Source organism: Oryctolagus cuniculus, chromosome 3 (assembly GCF_964237555.1).
Source record: "Oryctolagus cuniculus chromosome 3, mOryCun1.1, whole genome shotgun sequence".
NCBI lineage: Eukaryota > Metazoa > Chordata > Mammalia > Lagomorpha > Leporidae > Oryctolagus > Oryctolagus cuniculus.
In genome coordinates, this window is record NC_091434.1 from 746689 (window position 1) to 767227 (window position 20539).

General features: G+C 65.8%; 1 protein-coding gene across 20 annotated transcripts in view; it reads left to right on the plus strand.

Moving 5' to 3' along the window:
* KIF1A (kinesin family member 1A) overlaps nucleotides 1-20539 on the plus strand; it is a 66410-nt gene that overhangs the window by 2248 nt on the left and 43623 nt on the right. For all 20 annotated transcript variants that reach the window (XM_051839311.2, XM_051839312.2, XM_051839313.2 and 17 more), the window contains exons 2-10: nucleotides 10793-10942; nucleotides 12846-12922; nucleotides 13974-14153; nucleotides 14827-14892; nucleotides 16202-16380; nucleotides 17320-17431; nucleotides 18500-18577; nucleotides 18779-18844; nucleotides 19383-19400. In XM_051839311.2, the coding sequence (XP_051695271.1) occupies nucleotides 10837-10942; nucleotides 12846-12922; nucleotides 13974-14153; nucleotides 14827-14892; nucleotides 16202-16380; nucleotides 17320-17431; nucleotides 18500-18577; nucleotides 18779-18844; nucleotides 19383-19400 (882 nt within the window). In that variant the 5' untranslated portion in view covers nucleotides 10793-10836. The remainder of the gene's footprint in view (nucleotides 1-10792; nucleotides 10943-12845; nucleotides 12923-13973; nucleotides 14154-14826; nucleotides 14893-16201; nucleotides 16381-17319; nucleotides 17432-18499; nucleotides 18578-18778; nucleotides 18845-19382; nucleotides 19401-20539) is intronic.

The following is a 20539-nucleotide window of genomic DNA, read 5'->3' on the forward strand; positions in this document are numbered from 1 at the left end:
CCCCTGCCGGGTCCTCAAGCATGAACAGGGTCCCAGGTGGGCGGAGAGCCGGGGTCGGGGAGGACGGGAAGTGCGGGCCTCTGCCACTCTGTAGCCACCATGGCTGCCTCCTGTGGCCGTAGGTGCCTCCTGGCCCCAGCCCATCAAGTGCTCTCAGGCCCGAAGGACAGGGCTGGGCAGTGCACGCTGATGGCCAGCGGGAAGTGCCGGTGTCACCTGCCCCGCACAGTCCGCCCGCCCCAGGAGTATCTGGAGAGCACACACTGTCCCAAGCAGGGGTTCAGCCACACAGTGCTGGGCCCATGTCCTTGTCCCGTCTGCCCACCAGGCTTGTCCCTGAGAGAGGAGGACTTGGAGCCTGGGTCTTGCATCTGGGTCCCTTAGCACTGGGTCTGGGGCAGGGACCGGGAGGGTCCCGGTCCCACCCCCACCCCCACCCCCACCCGGCACAGTGGCTTGCTCTTTAACAACCAGGAGCTGGGCCTTCCGTGCTGCATATGGGGCACTGCCCAGGTGGAGGGCACAGCCAGGCCAGCTGCCAGCCCAGGTGAGCCTCCTGGCCCTCCCCAGCCCCTCCAGCCAGCCCAGCCGTGTTCGTGGAGGGTGATCCCAGTGCGGACCTGGAGGCAGTGCTGTTGGCTCTGAGGGGAGGGGCTGCCCCGGCCCTGGCCTTAAGCTGCTAATCCCAGGCCCTGCCGGCTGCTGTGCCGGGGCTCACCAGGACTCGGGGGCCCCCCCGAGTGCCAGACCCACGCCCGTGCCAGGAGGCTGTGGTGGCTGGGGAGGGGAAGCCCAGGCACAGCCTGCTCCCCACTTCACTCCTGGGGACCCCAGACACACACACACGGCACACGAACATGCACACTCATGAGCATGGACCCAGGTACGCTCCCACACACGTGTGTACTTACACAGTGCACCCTTGTCAGCACACACTCATGCACTAACATGCACACACATGTGCTCATCCTCACACTGACACTGACTCAGTCTCCACTTGCATATGTGCACCCACACTCACTAACACACATGCATGTGCACACGTGTTCGTTCTCACAGACTCAGTCTCCACTAGCCCATGTACATGCACACTAACATACATGCTCACGTGTCCGTTCTCACATTGACAGTCTCCACTAGCCCATGTACACCCGCACACACTCACACACATGCATGTGCACACATGTTCATCCTCACACAGTCTCCACCTGCACGTGTACATTCACACACTTGCTAATGCACATGTGCTCACATGTCCATTGTCACAGACTCAGTCTCCACTAGCCCATGTACACTCACACTCACACTCATGCTCACGTGTCCGTTCTCACATTGACAGTCTCCACTAGCCCATGTACACCCGCACACACTCACACACATGCATGTGCACACATGTTCATCCTCACACCGTCTCCACCTGCACGTGTACACTCACACACTTGCTAACGCACATGTGCTCACATGTCCATTGTCACAGACTGTCTCCACTAGCCCATGTACACTCACACTCACACTCATGTGCTCACGTGTTCATTCTCAGACTCAATTTCTACTTGCACATGTGCATACACACTAACACGTGTTTACATGTGTTCATCCTCACACTGACTCCGTCTCCACTTGCACGAGTACATTTATGCACATATACACTTACATGAATGTGGACACGCAGTCACATGCACACACTCACATGTGCGTTCACTCCCTTGTGAGCACACGCATGTACACACTTGCACACACATGCTCACCGGACACACAGAGGCCCTGGGTCCCTGACTTCCCGTGTCTCCACCCGACCTGGGTCCTCCTCAGGTCTCCAGGCCCCCTCCAGTGCTGCCTCCCCCTGAGGCTGCTGTAAGCCCCACCCCTCAGCGCTTGCCCCACCCACTGCCCAGGTGCTTGTGCCAGTGCCGGTGCCATGGGCTGTGCTCTTGGTGTGGATCCCGGACCTGGCATTCGGAGCCCCGGTGGCGGTCGTGACGCTGAGACACACGTGGTGATGCCGCGGGCTGTGCTGGGCGCTTGCTGCCCCTCATCTCCCCGCCCCTGCTTGGGCGGCCGCTGCCGGTCACACAGCTGGGGCTCGCTCGGTAGACACCGCCCCCCCCAAAGCCAGCGGTTCTCTCAGCCCCTGCCATCCAAGTCCTGGGGTGCAGGGAGCGGCTGCCCCTCAGGATGGGAGTCTGAGGGTCTCTCAGTCTCCCACTCAAGGCCTGAGCCTGGTGGGCGGTGCCCCCCGAGATCTCACCTGGGCTCCTGGGCTGCAGCTGTCGGGATGGGGTGGCCCCTGACACCCTGCAGCCCCTCTCCCCTCAAGCCCAGCCCCTGGCCCTCCCTCAGAGGGAGGTGATGGTGTCTGGGGGCCCCCGGGGGCATTCGGACTCCCACCCCCTTCCCAGCCCTGCAGAGCCTCAGGTAGGCCCCAGTGTGCTTCCCCACCTGCTGTCGGCTCCAGCAGATGGTGGGGCAGGGCTGGACCTCAATGCCCATTGGCCCACAGGGACCCAGCTCCTGAGGGGCTGCTGGCCGGCCTGGTGCTGGGCGGGGGTGCTGCAGCCTCTGGGGTGGGGCTGGGGCTGGGTGGGGGTGGTCCATTCTCTGGACTGGACTGGGCTGGGGCTGGGCGGGGGTGGTCCATTCTCTGGACTGGGCTGGGGCTGGGCGGGGGTGCTGCAGCCTCTGGACTGGGCTGGGGCTGGGCAGGGGTGCTGCAGCCTCTGGACTGGGCTGGGGCTGGGTGGGGGTGGTCCATTCGCTGGACTGGGCTGGGGCTGGGCGGGGGTGGTCCATTCGCTGGACTGGGCTGGGGCTGGGCGGGGGTGGTCCATTCTCTGGACTGGGCTGGGGCTGGGCGGGGGTGGTCCATTCTCTGGACTGGGCTGGGGCTGGGCGGGGGTGGTCCATTCTCTGGACTGGGCTGGGGCTGGACGGGGGTATGCAGCCTCTGAGGCAGGGCTGGGACTGGGCGGGGGTGGTGCAGCCTCCGGGCACCGTCCGGCCCTCACTCTTGGCCTCTCCAGGGCCAGGGCCTCCCTGGGGCTGCAGGTCCCTGGCTGCTCCTGGGTGGGCAGTGGCCATCCGTCCCACGGGGAGCACTGCTGGGCCTGACTGCCTTTGTGTGACTGTGCCTGGGCGTGCGTGGATGAGGTCCTGCCCAGGTCTCAGTGGCCGCCTTCTTGCACGGAGCGAGCTGCTTTCGTCCTCCCCTGCCCCCAGCCCTGCAGAGCCCCCGCGGTGCAGCCGCCTCCCTGCCTCCTGCCGGGCTGCCGTGTTCGGCTACAGCACACCCTGCGTGCGTCCGCGCGTCCCGCTGTGTCCGCGCCGCCTGGGGTGCGTGTGGCGGCTCTGGAGCCCGCGTCCTCTCTCACCCGTGGGCTCTGCTTGCCGTGCGGGCGGCCGGTGGGCTTTGCCGGGCCCAGCCCTCGCGTCTCCTCCCTGCCTCTGCCGTCGCCTGTGGTTGTCCTCGCCACCCCGCGTCTTATCTCGGGGACATTGCTGGACTTTGCTCTCTGGTTTTGCTCCCCGTCGTCCCCGCCCCTGGGTCGCAGCGTCCTGTCCTGTGAGGCCGCCGAGGACGGGGATCGGGCTTCCTGCTGCCTCTCTCTGCTTCCTGCATTCTGCTGGTCTATTCTGGTCTTGTTCTGAAGCCCCGGCTGCTTCATGGCCGGGGAGGCGCGTGGCCTCTGCTGCGTGGGATCACAGGCAGGATGTGTGCAGCTGCTGTCTTCTGCGAGTGGGGTTCTGACGGGCGCTTAGGGGAGCCCTGCCTTGCGCCCCCCAGCACTGGACACAGACGCAGTGTCCACTGCAGGTTCCTCTCTCACCCGGTGCTTCCTCCTACCCCGTGGGACGCCTGCAGATGTCTGTGGGTGCTGGCAGCCTTGCCTCCGAGGGTGGGCAGCGTGGCTGGGGGTGGGCAGCGTGGCCGGAGGGTCCTTGTGTACCCCTCACTCCTGCCTCCTCCACTAGACTCTCAGTGTCCAAACCTGCCCCCGCCTGCCCTGCACCCCTGGCCCTGAGCTTTGGGGGTGAGCCTGGGGTCCCCTGCCCTTTACTTCCCGGGGTCTCAGGACGACTGTGGGCCTGCAGGCACCTGGCCGAAGGGCCCCGCCTCACTGCCCCAGTGTGTCTGGGGTGTGGCCTGGCCTGGCCTCTGCACCTGTGCGGTGCCTAGGACACCGGGCTGGCCCTCCGTGCACCTGTGCGGTGCCAAGGACACCTGGGCTGGCCCTCCGTGCACCTGTGCGGTGCCAAGGACATCTGGGCTGGCCCTCCGTGCACCTGTGCGGTGCCGAGGACACCGGGCTGGCCCTCCGTGCACTTGCGGGCTTTGTCCTAAGCTCCTCAGAAAGGGTGGGTGTTTTGGAGGAGGCCTCCTCACTGATGCTGTGTCTGGGGCCACCCCTGGCGTGTGTGACCGCTGGTCCAGCCTGGAGGTGGACAGGTCTCCCAGGTGAAAGCCACCAGGTGGCCCTGAGCGCCTGTGTGGGAGTCCATGTTTCTCTTCCTCGCAGCTGAGACTGGTTCCTGATCCTGGCTCCCAGTCACGGGCAGGTCCAGGCAGCCTTGCCGTCACCTCCTGTCACCTCCCACACCCCCACACTCCTATCGGCCTCACCTCCCCCTCCCCCAACCAGGTGAGGACCCTGAGGGCTGGCCCTACTCCCTGGGTCCATGGTGAGCCTCCAGGCCTGTCCCATGGTGGATCCTTGGCATGTTTTTACTGAGTGAGGGGAGGGGTCTGTGTGTCTTCCTCCCGGGGAGCCCTGGCTCCCAGCTCTCAGCTCCCTGTCCTGCAGGGTCACCATGGGTCACTGCCCCGCATCTGATGGCATCACTGACCCCTCCACTGCCCCCTCCCCTGTCTGCTCTGAGATGCATCTAGGCCTTGCAGCCCTGGACACTGACGCCACCAGCCAGTCCCTGCTGCAGACCCCTCCCCACCCCAGCTGGAGGCGCTGGCGGCAGCTCCCTGCCCCGCGTCAGCAGGATGCTGTCCATCAGTGTGTGTCCATGGTTCCACGTGGCCTCACTCGTGTGTCTGAACATGACTCAGTGCTTGCGTCTGTGTGTCCCGTGCTGCGTGTGAGATCCGCCCATGAGGACACACATGTCCATGCACCCTGCACACCCCAGATGTCTCTGCTTTTCCTGCAATTATAAAGAGTGCTTGTGAGCATCTGTGATGGCTCTGGGTGCCCGTGGTTGTGGGTCCCACCGTCTGCAGCCTGACTGGAGAGCACCGGGTGGTTTCATAGTGGCTGCACCAGCGGCTTCCCCACAGGGAGCTCTAAAATCTGGCCCATGCTCACTGCACGTGGCACCATCAGACCTTGCACTGCTGCTGTCTGATGGGTGCAGCTTTAGAACATGCTCTCCTGGTTCTCGTGCTCATGTGAGTCGCCTGTTCATACCTGTTGCCCATTTTTGTTTCTGATTTGAAGCATCTCTGTGCTTAGCTACGGGTTGTGTGTTCTGCACACGGGTCCTTTGCTGGGCTGGGGGTGCCTCTCCCACCCCTCTGGAGCCCTTGCCTTCCTGTGTTTTCCATGGGTGAAGAGCTCAGGGCAGCAGAAGAGCAGCTCCTCCTCCTCCTCCTCCTCCTCCTCCTCCTCCTCCTCCTCTTCATTTGGTGCCTTCGCTTTTCTGTTTGCTTGCAGGTCTTTGACCCACTGGGGATTGATTCTGATAGGGAACTTTCTCCGTCTGGCTGATATCTGTCCTGTGGCCACCATCCAGGGGTGCTTGCTCCCCGTTAGCCTGGAAGCCACACAGGCTGGTTTCCAGGAGTCCCTCTGTGGAATCGGTGGCTTCCCCCCGTACCCTGATACCACCTTGACTTAATGCACAGTGGAGGAGGTTTTGGCTTCACAGTGGTGCACATGCACACACATGCACATGCACACACACTTGCAGACATGCATACATGCACACAAACACACATACACATACACCCCACAGATGCCCAGACATGCACACATACATAAACACACATACATAAACACGCATGTATGTTTGCATTCATGTTTATATACATGTACAATATATGTACAATATACATGTTTGTATGCATGTACAATACACACACATAACCCCACATACATGCACACATATGCCCATGCATGTGCCCAGACATGCACACACATGCATGTATGCATACACACACGCACACACATGAACACACACATGCCCAGACATGCATACAAGCACACATGCACACATGTGCCCACACATGCACATGAACATACACATACACACAAATGCCCCCACACATGCCCGGACACGACACACAAACACACTTGCATGCACACATATGCACACACACATAAACACACATACATGCACACATATGCCCACATACACCCAGGCATGCATGCAAGCACACATAAGCACACATACATGCACACGTATGCCCACACATGCACGTGAACACACATACACACACATACATGCACACATGTGCACACGGCCACTGAGGCCCAGCTTTCAGTGCAGCATTCACTAAAGCACACGAGCTCTTCCACGCTTTGTCACAAAGCAGACTTAGTGCTAGGTGCTGTCACTGGCTGTGGGCTGTGGGTGGCCACCCTTGCTGGAGAGGCTGGGCTGGGCCAGGTGCGGGGTGGGAGTGGCTGGAGCGCTCTGACCGTCGCTGTACCTGGAGCCTGGGTTCTGCACTGAGCCAGGCGTGGGGCCTGCGGCTGCTGCCCTGGGCTCACACGGGTCTCCTGCGTTCTGAGTAATCTGACATCACACAGAGCAACTTGAGGCTTCGTTTGCAATTGCATTGGATTTTTGCATTCAGTTGGGTGAAAATGCATGTTTTCCAGACATTGAGGTTTCTTCCTCCCTAGGAACAGGCTGCAGTTCCTTGTTATGCAGCTTTTCTATCATTTTGGGGATTAAATTTCACACGTTTCTTCGTAAGAGCGACAGGGACCTGTGACACCTGTCCCTGGGTCCTGTGTCGTAGGGCCGATACTTCCAAGGCTTTGGTGGATTCGACCATCACAAACCACTCACCTGCACGTCCTGCCGACTTCTGTGCGGACGGCCACGCGACCTGCAGAGAAGCATGGCCTGGTCTCTGCTCTGTAGTCCGCCCGACGCTGGCTTGTCCTCCTGTCGCGGTGCGGCCGGGGCCCTGGGCTCTTGGCTCCACGTCACCCTGAGCGTGGTGCTCGGGACGGCTCTTGGAAGCAGAAGCTAGGGTTTCCCTAACTGCGGAGTTTCCACAGATTTGTCACCAGTGGGTCTTGAAAGGCCCTACTTTTCCAGTTTAATCTGGTGCGTGCCGGGCGGCAGCCCTGGACGCCCCCGCGGGTTCCAGCCACTGCACAAGTGAGCTGGGAGTTTCTCTCTCTCCCTCTCCCTCTCTCCCTCTCTCACCATGCCTCCCTCTCCTTTTCCCATCCTGCCAGTTTGTGTGAGATTGAAATTACCTTTGTTTCCAAGTGTTTGCTAGAACTCACTTGTACAAAGTGTCTGAGTCTGCTGCCTTATTATTATTATTTTTTTTTTGGTGGGAGGAATAGATTTTGTTTTTATAACATTTATCTTATTTATTTGAAAGACAGAGTTACATAGAGAGAGAGAGATTTTCTATCTGCTGGTTCACTCCCCAAATGGCCACAATGGCCAGGACTGGCCAGGTGGGAGCCAGGAGCCAGGAGCTCCTTCCGGGGCTCCCATGTGGGTGCAGGGACCCAAGCACTTGGGCCTCCTCTGCTGCTTTCCCAGGCCACAGCAGGGAGCTGGATCGGAAGTGGAGCAGCCGGGATTTGAATGGGCGCCCATATGGGACGCCCGCTAAGCCGCAGCCCCGGCCCCTATTTTTCTTTCTACTGGGGGTCTTCACGAAGTTTACAGAAAATGGAATTAGAAGACATTAGAAGGCGTATACGCTTCCACGAACTTTTTGAAGACCCCTGGTGTCGGCTTGTTAATGAGCCCTGGCGATGAGGATGCGGGTCCTGGACCGGATGGAGACGCCGGCCCCGGCCGCCCCGCGCTGTCCACCTGAGGTCGCCGCTGTGGGCGCGGCGCAGCCTTCTACTCGTGGGCTGTTGTTGCGGCCGCTCCCCCCGCCTCGCTCCTCAGCGCCCAGCGAGCTCCGTGGCCCTCTGCCTGCGGTGTGAGGAGCTCGTGGGTGGGCGGTGGATGTGCGTGAGCTCTCGTGGGCTGTGCATGGCTGCTCTCCCTGCCTGGGTCCGTTCAGGCCGCGACGGTGAAGTGTGGACCGCGTGGCGCAGGTGCGGCAGGAGGCTGCTCCGCAAGGTTCTGGGGCCTGCGCGTGCACGCGGGAGGCAGGCGCAGCGCGCGTGTGCACGCGGGAGGCAGGCGCAGCCTGGCGAGGCCTGCGCTCCTAGCATGGGGTCCCCAGCACAGCTCCGCCCCCGGCGCCGACCCTGTCGGGGTGAGGGTTCGTGTTTCCGTCGCCCGTGGGCCTTGGGCCCTGTGGCCGCGTCCCGCGTGTGTCTGACTCCGCGCGCCGCCCTGCGTTCCTGCTTTCTGTGGCCTTCCATTTTCTGTTTTCCGCGCCCGGACCCCCGTGCGCTGACACCGTCCTGGGCTGTGACCACCCTGTGGCGTTGCTGGTGGCGGCTGCTGTGTCAGCTCCCACCTGATTCGGCTCCGTGGGCTCCGGGCCTCTGCCCCCAGCTCCTCGGCCTCCTCTCTGTAAGGGACCGCTCAGGCCTGGCCTCCCGCGCCCTGCAGCCCGGGCCCCCCCCCCCCCCCCCCCCCCCGCCGAGGTCCCGGGGCTGGGTCTCAGCGCCAGGAGCTCTCGGCCGCGGGGCTTCCGGGGGAGGCCACCAGGGGCTCCCCTCAGCCGTCTGGGCCTCTGCGGTGGTCTCCGTCCCTGGGCAACTGCTTGCATGCGGGAAGACTGCAGGCCCCCTGCCCGCGCCCCTGCCTGGACTGCAGATGGCTGGGGGCGGTGCCACTGTCCCCGCAGCCCCTCCCCACTGCTCTGCGGCTGGGCTTGGGCCCCCGATTTCTTCAGCACTTTGTCCTGCTCCTGGGATGGGGGAGTGCTGGCCCAGTCCCCGCCCCACGCCGCGGTGACGCATCCAGTCCCCGTGCTCTCCCCCTGCATGGGCCGGCCCGCGTCCCCACCCCCGCCCTCCCTGGCCACCCGAGCTGCTGTCCTGCCTGTGTCCACCTCTCTGTGCGGCCTCCCGCAGGCCCCCTCCCCCACCCAGCCTTTGGAGCTGCCCACGGCTTTGCAGCCCTGAGTGACAGCTGCTGGGGGCCCGCCCCTCTGTTCTTTACAAAAGTCTCCTCGGCACCCCCTGGGGCCATGGCCGCTGGGCCACCGGAGTGCACACAGCTGCCTGTGGGGGTCATGCACTTCTGGGGACGCCGCTACCCGCCTCCATAACTGTTTCCTGTCACTTCCGGTTGCTCCTGGGTCGGCACTCGGGTTCCCCAGAGGCTGGAGGCCTGCCGCGGGCGTCCTCACCTGGGTCCTCACTCTTTCTCCTCCCGGCCTGGCCCACGGGCCTCGGACGTCCTCCAGTCTCAGTGCTGAGATTTTGCAACACGACATATGGGGGTCTCAGAGGGGCTGTCCCCTCACCTGGTGCGGGCTGGCCCCGTGGACCGGTGGGGGGGCAGACGGAAGCCTGCAGCGTGGCTGAGAGCGGCCGTGGTGGGGCGGCCAGCAGGAGTCCAGCCCCCACCGGCTTTTGCTCCCAGCAGGCACTGGGCGGCCTGGCACCTCTCCTCCCGGTGGCCCCTCAGAGCCCTTTGCCGGGGTGGGGGAGGGGTGGTCAGTCCTGGCCGGATCCAGCTGGTCTGCAGGGTTTGGGGCCAGGGCACTGCCCGGCGGGGTCTGGGACTGTGGTGCCCCCTCGCCCGCTGCAGGGACAGCTGTGGGCCAGGCCGTCCTGAGGACCAGGCAGGTGTGAGTCCCTTGGAACCTCAGGTCCAGCCTTTGTTCCACTTGGATGCCCCTAGTGACGGGGGGCTCACCACGTAACTACGTCCACATCCGCTCAGAGCGCTGGGTGGGAGTCTGAGACTGTTAGCCGGAGCTCTGGCTGCTCCGGGGCTGAGCGTGCTCCTCGCCCTGCGCCCGAGGACCCTGCCCAGCCGTGGCTGCCCGGCGCTCTGGGGGACGCTCCTGCAGCCTTCCTCGGGGTCCCAGGTCCTGCGAGGCGAAACCACCGTGAGGTCAGACCTGTGCACCGGGGGCTGAGTCACAGCCAGGACAGCGGCGGGGCTGGGGCTGACGCTGGACCCAACCCCCGGCTGCCGGGACCCGCGGGCTGCCCCCCCCCCCCCCAGCCTCCTCTCTGCTGCGGCGGGAATCAGCCCCGGTGAGATGCTGGACACATTCTGTCCCATTGCTCGGCCTACGCTGACGCAGAGGTGGCTCCCGGTGGACGGCCGGGAGGGAGGGTGTGACCGGACACTCAGAACGTCCTGGCATTTTGGTCTTGAGCCAGCACTCGCTGTTGTGGCCTGGTACAGCCCTGGCGTGGGCCACTTCCTCCCAGCACAGCCCTGCCCTGGGCCACTTCCTTGCGGCACAGCCCTGGCATGGGCCACGTTGTCCACTTGAGCCACTCCTGGAGAAGTTGGCCTGGGTTTGAAGGTCACCCTCACAGTCACTGCGGGGACATCCTGGCATTTGCCGGGCCCTGGCTTTGCAGGTTGTAGGAGGGTCACCTGGGCCCCGCCTTGTGGCTCACCTGTGGCTGCCTGACCTCAGGTCCTGGCCCCAGAGGGGCAGGAAGGGGTGGACTCAGCCCCTTAGATTCTGCTCCTAATTCCTGTCCCTCCCCAGGTATCTCCTGCCCCTGCTGGGAGTGACCGACCGAGGCCGCAGAGATGGCCGGGGCCTCCGTGAAGGTGGCGGTGCGCGTGCGCCCCTTCAACTCCCGGGAGATGAGCCGCGACTCCAAGTGCATCATCCAGATGGCTGGCAGCACCACCAGTGAGTACGGCCACCCTGGCCGGCCTGGCGCCTCCTGGCCCCGCCCGGTGCGGTGTGGTGTCCTGGGGCAGCCAGAGCAAACAGCCGCCTACTGGGGGCTCCAAAGCCAGAAATTCACTCTCAGTTCTCAGGGCGTCAGCAGGGCCGGGCCCAAGGCTCGGGGGAGGAGTCCCTGGCTTCCTGTGGCTTCTGGCAGCCCCTGGGAGCCCAGCTCTGGTCCTACCTCTCCTGGCACGTGGTCTCTCCTGTGTGTGTCCCTGTAAGGGCACAGCTGTTCTGTAAGGACCTGGTTAGTGCACTGGGGGCCCAGCCCACCCCAGCGTGTCCTCACCTGAGCAGCCGACCACGTCTCTGCTCGTGGACTGTGGTGCAGGAGCCGGGGGCCGCCGTGGGGTCTTGGTCCCTGGCGTCTGTCTCAGGTGGGAGGCCTGTGGTAACCATGATGAATGGGGCGGGGGGGCGGTGACTTCCAGGGGTCAGGGTGATGCACCTGTGCCGGGGGCCTCTGGACACAGGGTCCCAGCGCTGAGGCAGGAGAGGGCGGGCTGGCCCCAAGCTCGCTCCCTCTCAGGGTCAGTCTCCTCGCTGCCCAGGCGCTTGGTCTCTCTGTCTCTCTGTCTCTGTCTCTGTCTCTCTGCCTCTGTCTCTCTGTCTCTCTCTGTCTGTCTGTCTCTCTCTCAGGGATCAGTCTCCTCACCACGCCCCACGCGCTCTTTCTCAGGCTCAGTTCTCTGCGATGTGATGTGCGGGGGCGGGGGGGTGGTCACGGTGAGCCCTCTCACGCTGGGCGCCGCGGTCACCTGCACCTAGACCAGGGCGGAGCATCCGTCCCCCTCAGCCCCTCCCTGCCCTGCTTCCCTGGCTGGCCGGCCTCGGGGCCCTGTGAGCTGGACCGTGTCAGGGTCACTGCAGCTATGGGCATCACAGGACCTGGGGGCCAGGTGTTGCCTCCTGCAGCGCTGCGGGGTGGGCTCAGCCAGGCCTGTGCCGGGCTCCCTCGGCTGCTGTCATCTTCGGGACAGGACCTCCTCCCAGAGGCCCTGCCTCCAGAGGCCATCCGGGGGCTGGGGGTGGGGGCTTTGCCCGGGACTTGGCTTCAGTCCCCAGCAGGCCTCGCAGGTGACACGGCCAGGCCCTGTGCAGAGCGCAGGGCCCCGTGTGGTGCTGGGCCTCGGAGCTCTGACTGGAGCAGGCAGGCAGGAGGGGGCGGGAGCCTCTCCCTAGGAGGCCAGGTTTCTCCCCTCACTCCTTCATCCCAGGCGGGGGTTGGGGGGCTGCCTTCCTGTCCCTTCCCAAGGCTCCGAGGTGCTGGTGGGACGCCAGCTCAGGGGCAGGGGCTGGGGCCGTGTGGCCTGGGAAGGGGCCGGCCCCTCTGCAGCTCAGGGCCCCGTGTGCAGTGAGAGTGTGGAGGAGGACCCAGTTGGTGGGGGCAGAGGGCCGGTGAGTTCCAGGCCCAGGGTCCTCGTGGCCCACGCCCTCTGCTCGACCCCTCCCTGCTCACTCACTGCTGCTACCCGCAGAGTACTGCCCACCCAGCCCTCCCTGGGCACGGCCTGGCCCTGGGGGCCCCCACACTTGGGAGCTCAGGGCCCCTGTGGGGCTACAGACCCCCAGTCAGGACCCCCGACTGGGCTGCAGCCATGGTGGAAATGGGGACCCGGTTGGGGTCTGGTCCCGCCCGGGGTTCCGTGGCCACGGTGCCGGGGGTGGAGAGCCGAGGTGGGCAGACGTGGGTGTCGGTGGCACCCTGTCTGCCGCAGACCCAGGGAGAACCCTGCCGCCGGTGCTGGGGCTTGGCTTCTCTGGGGGCCAAGCCCTCCGTGTCCTGCCTTGGGGGACGTGGACCTGGGCTGCCGGCACCATCACGACAGCACTGAGCACCTGTCTGTGTGTTCTCCTGCAGCCATCATTAACCCCAAACAGCCCAAGGAGACGCCCAAGAGCTTCAGCTTTGACTACTCCTACTGGTCACACACCTCGGTAAGCCAGGCCCTGCCCCATCACACACCTCGGTGAGCCAGGCCCCGCCCCATCACACACCTCGGTGAGCCAGGCCCCGCCCCATCACACACCTCGGTGAGCCAGGCCCCGCCCCCATCACACACCTCGGTGAGCCAGGCCCCGCCGCCGTCATGCACCTCGGTGAGCCAGGCCCCGCCCCATCACACACCTCGGTGAGCCAGGCCCTGCCCCATCACACACCTCGGTGAGCCAGGCCCCGCCGCCGTCATGCACCTCGGTGAGCCAGGCCCTGCCCCATCACACACCTCGGTGAGCCAGGCCCTGCCCCATCACACACCTCGGTGAGCCAGGCCCCGCCCCCATCACACACCTCGGTGAGCCAGGCCCCGCCCCCATCACACACCTCGGTGAGCCAGGCCCCGCCGCCGTCATGCACCTCGGTGAGCCAGGCCCCGCCCCATCACACACCTCGGTGAGCCAGGCCCCGCCCCTGTCATGCACCTTGGTGAGCCAGGCCCCGCCCCGGACCCCAGGGCCCCTGGATCCCGCTGCCTGCCTTTGGCCGAGGCCTAGCGCGATCCTTACTGACAGTGTTTGTGGCCACACAGTCAGCAGCTCTGTGCCCGCAAGGATTTGCCTTGCCTGAGCAGGGCCAGCCCAGTGACTCGTGGGCTTGTGTGGCCGCGGGCCGGATGTCCCCCACCCCGGTTCTGGAAGGATGCAGGCGCCCCGAGTCCACCTCCTCCACGGCTGTGAGCGCCTGTCGCCCACTTCTGCCTGCCCCGTCCAGTCTGCCCTGTCCCCAGGGTGACTCCCTCAGTGCCCGTGGGCCTCTGGGCCTCCAGCCCCAGTGCTCGTCGCCTTGTGTGCAGCTGTCAGCTCTTGAGCTCGCATCTCTGGGCCTATGCACATGCTGTTCCCGCTGGGGGAACGCCCTTCCGCCCTCCCCTGCTCGGCAACCCTCACTTGTGACTCAGGGGCCCCCTCCTCCCGGGAGACCCCCGGGCAGGGTGGGAGTGAGGGGCAGGCGACCCCCAGCCCCCTGCAGCCACGGCCTCCTCCCCCACAGCCCGAGGACATCAACTATGCCTCGCAGAAGCAGGTGTACCGGGACATAGGCGAGGAGATGCTGCAGCACGCCTTCGAAGGCTACAACGTGTGCATCTTCGCCTACGGGCAGACGGGCGCCGGCAAGTCCTACACCATGATGGGCAAGCAGGAGAAGGAGCAGCAGGGCATCATCCCACAGGCACGGGCGGGCGGGGGCTGCGGGGGCTGCGGGAGGGGCCTGGCCTCGGCCTTGCCCGGCACCATCGCGAGCACCAGGCGGCCACTGGGGAGCTGCCGGCTCGGTGTCTGGTGGTCAGGGCAGGAACGGGTGCCCAGGGCAAGGGTGACCAAACGCCAAGGTGTGGCCGGCTCCTAAGAGCAGCTGGAACCTATTCCCCCTGCCCAGTCCCTGGGGGTCTCTGGCTCTGAGCCGGTCAGCACTCGGCCAGGGCGGGGAAGGGAGACCCCTGGGGCTGTGGGGTGAAGGGCAGGTCCATGGGAATGAGTGCCCCGGGGCGGCAGGTGTTGCGGGCTCCTGGGCTCAGGCCTTCTCAGTGCCTTCAGGGTGGGGCGGACGTGTGTGGTGAGGGTGGGGAGGGGCTGGGGGAGAGCACCCACTGGGGAGGGCTCTGGGGGTGGTGTGCGGGGTAGTACCGGGCATGGTACCCAGGGTGGGCTCTGGGGTGGTACTGGGCATGGTATCTGGAGTGGTATCCTGGGTGGGCTCTGGGGTCATACTGGGGTGGTATCAGGTTGGTATCCAGTGTGGGCTCCGGGCTGGTACTGGGCATGGTGTCCAGGGAGGGCTCTGGGGTGGCACTGGCCATGAGCTCCATGTAGCCCCCTTGGTGACGGCGTGTCCGTGCCTGCAGCTCTGTGAGGATCTCTTCTCTCGGATCAATGACACGACCAACGACAACATGTCCTACTCCGTGGAGGTAGGGTCCGCCCGCGCCGGCCCACGGCCAGGGCTGGGGAATCCCAGGTGTGGTTGATGATGCTTTTCTGACTTTGGATGACCGGCCTGGCCCTCACCCTGGCCTGGTGACAGCCACGCCGGCATCTCGCGGAGCCGCGGAGCCACAGGGCGGCCCTTGCTCACAGGTGTTTGTCCGGCGGTTACTCCGGCATCCAGGCCGGGGCCTGGAGAGCAGCATGGCCTAGCTGTGCTGGGCTGAGGTGGCCCTGGTGTGACCACATTGGGCCAACACTGGGGAGTGAGTCCCAGGATGGTGTGGGCGGAACACTGAGCAGGTGGGAGGGGGCTGACCCCCCTGCTTCTCACAGCAGGCAGGTGCTGTGGCCCCAGAGGCACCCGGAGCCTCTGCCAGCCTCCCCTTGCCCCGCAGGGCAACCTTATACCCCACCCAGGGTCCCCATGGTCTGCTCCCTGCACCCCCACCCCAGGGGTCCCCATGGCCTGGTCCCCTCACCCCCACTCAGGGGTCCCCGTGGCCTGGTCCCCTCACCCCCACCCAGGGTCCCCATGGCCTGCTCCCTGCACCCCCACCCCAGGGGTCCCCATGGCCTGGTCCCCTCACCCCCACCCAGGGTCCCCTGGCCTGCTCCCCTCACCCCCACCCAGGGGTCCCCGTGGCCTGGTCCCCTCACCCCCACCCAGGGTCCCCTGGCCTGCTCCCCTCACCCCCACCCAGGGTCCCCGTGGCCTGGTCCCCGCACCCCCACCCAGGGTCCCCATGGCCTGGTCCCCTCACCCCCACCCCAGGGTCCATGTGGCCTGGTCCCCTCACCCCCACCTCAGGGGTCCCCGTGGCCTGGTCCCCTCACCCCCACCCCAGGGTCCATGTGGCCTGGTGGTCCCCTCACCCCCACCCAGGGGTCCCCGTGGCCTGGTCCCCGCACCCCCACCCCAGGGTCCATGTGGCCTGGTGGTCCCCTCACCCCCACCCAGGGGTCCCCGTGGCCTGGTCCCCGCACCCCCACCCAGGGTCCCCTGGCCTGCTCCCCTCACCCCCACCCAGGGGTCCCCGTGGCCTGGTCCCCTCACCCCCACCCCAGGGTCCCTGTGCCCGCTCCCTGCACCCCCACCCAGGGTCCCTGTGCCCGCTCCCTGCACCCACACCCAGGGTCCCCTGGCCTGCTCCCTGCACCCACACCCAGGGTCCTTGTGCCCGCTCCCCGCACCCCCACCCAGGGTCCCCTGGCCTGCTCCCTGCACCCCCACCCAGGGTCCCCTGGCCTGCTCCCCGCACCCCCACCCAGGGTCCCCATGCCCACTCCCTGCAGGTCAGCTACATGGAGATCTACTGTGAGCGCGTCCGTGACCTCCTGAACCCCAAGAACAAGGGCAACCTGCGGGTGAGGGAGCACCCGCTGCTGGGGCCCTACGTGGAGGACCTCTCCAAGCTGGCTGTCACCTCCTACAACGACATCCAGGACCTCATGGACTCAGGGAACAAGGCCAGGTGTGTGCGGGGTGGGGAGACCTGCAGAACCCCCTGCCCCCACCCTCACCGCCGCCAGGTCTCCCGAGGGAACCCTGCCTTCTCCTCTGGCCTGGCCCTTGGGGCACCTGTCAGTGTCCTGGTGGACTCTGTGCCAGCCCCAGGGAGGCCCGGGGCAGCCCCTGCATGTCTCCCGGGCTGGTACAGCTGCGTCTGTCCAGCTGCCTAGGCTGTCGTCTGTCCCCAAGGGCAGCTGTCCCGCCAGGACTGGACTGTGTGGGGCCAGTTTGCTGGACCTTCTTGGGGTGTTGGGTGGCCCCAGGGGAGGGGCCAGTTGCTGCTGAGTGAGGGTGAGGCCATCACCTGGGTCAGTGTTGGCCCCTGGGTGGTGGAGGGGGCGTCTCACTCCTCCCAGCGGCCATGTGTGGGCGCTGTTCTGACAAGGGTCAGGTGGTCACTGCGGCCTCCTGTGCCGGGTGGGGAGGGGGGTGTAGGGTACCAAGGGCTGTCGCTCGCAGGCCCAGGGAGACTGCTGTGAGGGCCCTGGCAGGCCAGGCAGCCCTGGCGCTCATGACAGCCGCAGTGCTGAGCCTTGTCACCCTGGGGTGGGGCTCCTGCATCACAGTGGGCTCCTTGGGCTCCCCAGGGAGGCAAGGGAGACCTCCTTCTCTTCTGGGGCCACTCAGGGTCTCCTGCCCAGCGACACCTGGGCATCACTGAGCCTCTGGGAGCCCCCAGTCACTCCCCCCACAATGAGCGGGGCCTGGGCTGGGGTTGGGAACCTCACAGTAGGAGGCGGTGCAGCTCTTGCCTGAGTGCTCGCGGGGACACAGTCACTGCCAGGCCGGGCAGGGGAGCCCTGGGAGAGGCCTGTGACCTGGTCCCCTGGGCTGGACTGCCAGCGACTCTGGTGCCCAACGGCTGGATGAGGGGCAACCCCGTGTGGCTTCCTGTTTGCAGGACGGTGGCCGCCACGAACATGAACGAGACCAGCAGCCGCTCCCACGCCGTCTTCAACATCATCTTCACCCAGAAGCGCCACGACGCGGAGACCAACATCACCACCGAGAAAGTGAGCGCGTGGAGCAGCCTTGCGGGGCAGGGGCCAGGGCAGTGGCCAGGGAGGGTGGGGGATGCGAGGACAGGCGGGGCAGGGCAGGGCGAGGACGTCAAACCAGCTAGTGAGGATGCCAGCGGCCCAGTGAGGTGTGCCAGTGTCCCCACGCCAAGCACTTCCTGCCCCAGCCCAGCGTGAGCCCCAGTGGGGGACTGGTGGAGTCTGCATCTCAGAATGCGGGGCTACCTGGGTGTGGGAGGGGCCGAGTCGAGGGGCTGTGGGCCTGGTGCCTGCTGGGCAGTTTTGTGGAGACTGGGGGTGGGGTGCAGCGGGGAGGTCCCAGGGCTGCACCCAGCACAGCCCCACAGGCCAAGGGACAGGAGGAGGCGCAGCCCTGCCTGGGTGGCCCTCAGAGCATCCAAGGGGCTGGCGGGTCAGGGCGCACCTGTCACAGAGCTGCAGGCGGACAGCAGCTCCCTGCCCTTGCTGGAGAGCAGGGGCCGCCGCAAAGGGTGCCAGTGCTGAGCAGGCACAGTCGGCCGGCGCCCACCCCACAGGCCCTTGCCACCTGCCCCGGCACCCTCAGTGGCCCGGCGGGGGCCTTGGCTCCTGGCCTTTACCCCAGACGTCCAGGCTGGGGCTCCTGCCCTGCCTCCCTTGTTGGCCTTCGCGGCTGGGGCTCAAGTCGCGCTGGGCCCCCCTGGGGTGCCTGTGGCCCCCAGCCCAGGCCGGGTGAGCTTCAGCTGGGAGCCTGGCCGCAGCCCAGTGGCTGTGAGGGAGCTACGCCCACAAGGCAGTGAGCAGTGGCCAGGGTCCTTTCTGGAGCTGGGTTCCGATCCTGCCAGCTCACGGGAGAGTGGGGAGTGCCTGGCACCAGCGCGAGGGCCATGCCGGCTGGGGAGGTGCTTGGCGCCGCTTGGCACTGCAGCTCAGCAGACGGGGAAGGAGCTGCCATCAGCGGTGCTTCTGGGAGCTCTGCGGGGCCGAGGCCCCCGACCCCAGGGAGGGGTGTGGCCGTGGCTCCAGCACTCCTGGGGCCAAGCACAGAGACATCGCCAGCTGTTGACAAGTCTGCCATTTCAGGTGAGCAAAATCAGCCTGGTGGACCTGGCCGGGAGTGAGCGGGCAGACTCCACGGGAGCCAAGGGCACGCGTCTCAAGGTAGGGCTGCCCGCCGCGGCGTGCTAAGCCGGCACCCTCTGCGCTTTGGTTCACCGGGCATGGGTCTGGCCTGTTAGGGTGGGTGGGGCGGGAGGGCTGTGCTTGGGGGGTCAGGGCTGCACAGGGCAGGCCCTGGGGGCTTCTCCTGGGGCGGGGGGCACCCGGGCCCTGCTGAGCCCCGGCCATCTTCCCTGCATACAGGAGGGAGCCAACATCAACAAGTCCTTGACCACTCTGGGGAAGGTCATCTCTGCCCTGGCGGAAATGGTGAGTGGGCGCCGGGCCTGGGGCTGGACTGAGAGGGTGGACTCGGGGTTCCCTGCCCCGGCCTCTCAGAGGATGCTGGGACCCACTCAGCGCGCTCCCGGCTCGGCCCTGGCCCGGCCCCGGCCCCCGGCGAGGAGGCTGTGGTCTCGGAGGGGAGCCGCACAGGCTGGCCGTGGGCTCTGGTCACTGCCCTGCCCGAGGCCTCATTTTCCCTGCTGTACAGTGGGCGTGGGTCCCTTCCCCGTGGACCCTTCCGAGGGCCACCGCGGGCCGTGCTCTCGTGAGCTTGCTGGCTCCAGAGAGTGCCACAGCTCCTGCAGGTGAGGGCTGGGTGTGACAGCCCCGCACTCACAAGACACCCGGCTGTAGGCCAGGGCAGAACCTGCCCTACCCTGCGGTGTTGGGGGCTGAGCGGTTGTCTGGCCTGCTTGCCAGGACCAGCCGGGTGACCAGTGGTGGCTGGGCAGTGGGTGCTGGGCCCCAGTGCCCGAGACCCCCGCCTCATCCAGCCTCTGACTTCTCGTCTATTCTCTTCCAGGACTCCGGGCCCAACAAGGTAAGCTGCTCCTTCAGCCCTGGGCAGCCCAGCCCGGCTCTCCCCGGGGAGGCCCACAGCAAAGCCCACCCCGCTTGTCGACATGGCGAAGCACGCTGAGCCTGGCCACAGCCAGCCCTGGCGGGGCACAGCCGGGGTCTGGTGCCCCCTGCACCGCGGGGGAGGGGACAGTCAGACACACAGAAAGATAAGGGCAGCATCGCACGTGGAGTAAATCCCGGGAAGGGAGCGGCTGCGTGACCAGACGTGACGGCCTCGAGGCCGCGGGAGCCCTGGGTGTGCAGTGGGGGGGCGCCGACACCTGTGGGCGAGAGTGTTAGGGACGGGGGCCCCAAGAGCCGTGCTGAGACTCAGAGGCACTGCGAGGGGTGGCGAGGGAGATGAGGGAGACGGGGTGTGGGGTGTGGGACTGTGTGGGGGCTGTGTGAGTGTGAGGGCGGGTGAGTGATGAGAGGGTGTGTGGGTGTGGGTGTGAGTGAGGGGTGTGGGTTGTGAGTGAGGGGTGAGGGGTGTGAGTGAGGGGTGTGGGTTGTGAGGGGTGAGGGGTGTGAGTGAGGGGTGTGGGGTATGAGTGAGGGGTGTGGGGTGTGAGGGGTGTGGGGTGTGAATGAGGGGTGTGGTGTGTGAGGGGTGTGGGGTGTGAGTGAGAGGTGTGAGTGAGGGGTGAGGGGTGTGAGTGAGGGGTGTGGGGTATGAGTGAGGGGTGTGGGGTGTGAGGGGTGTGGGGTGTGAATGAGGGGTGTGGTGTGTGAGGGGTGTGGGGTGTGAGTGAGAGGTGTGAGTGAGGGGTGTGGGGTGTGAGTGAGGGATGTGGGGTGTGAGTGAGAGGTGTGGGGTGTGAGGGGTGTGGGATGTGAGAGGTGTGGGGTGTGAGTGAAGGGTGAGGGGTGTGAGTGAGGGGTGTGGGTGTGAATGAGGGGTATGGGTGTGAGAGGTGTTGGGTGTGAGAGGTGTGGGGTGTGAATGAGGGGTGTGGGGTGTGAGTGAGAGGTGTGGGGTGTGAGTGAGGGGTGTTAGTGAGAGGTGTGGGGTGTGAATGAGGGCTGAGGGGTTTGAGTGAGGGGTGAGGGGTGTGAGTGAGGGCTGAGGGGTGTGAGTGAGAGGTGTGGGTTTAAATGAGAGTGACAGGTGTGAAAGTG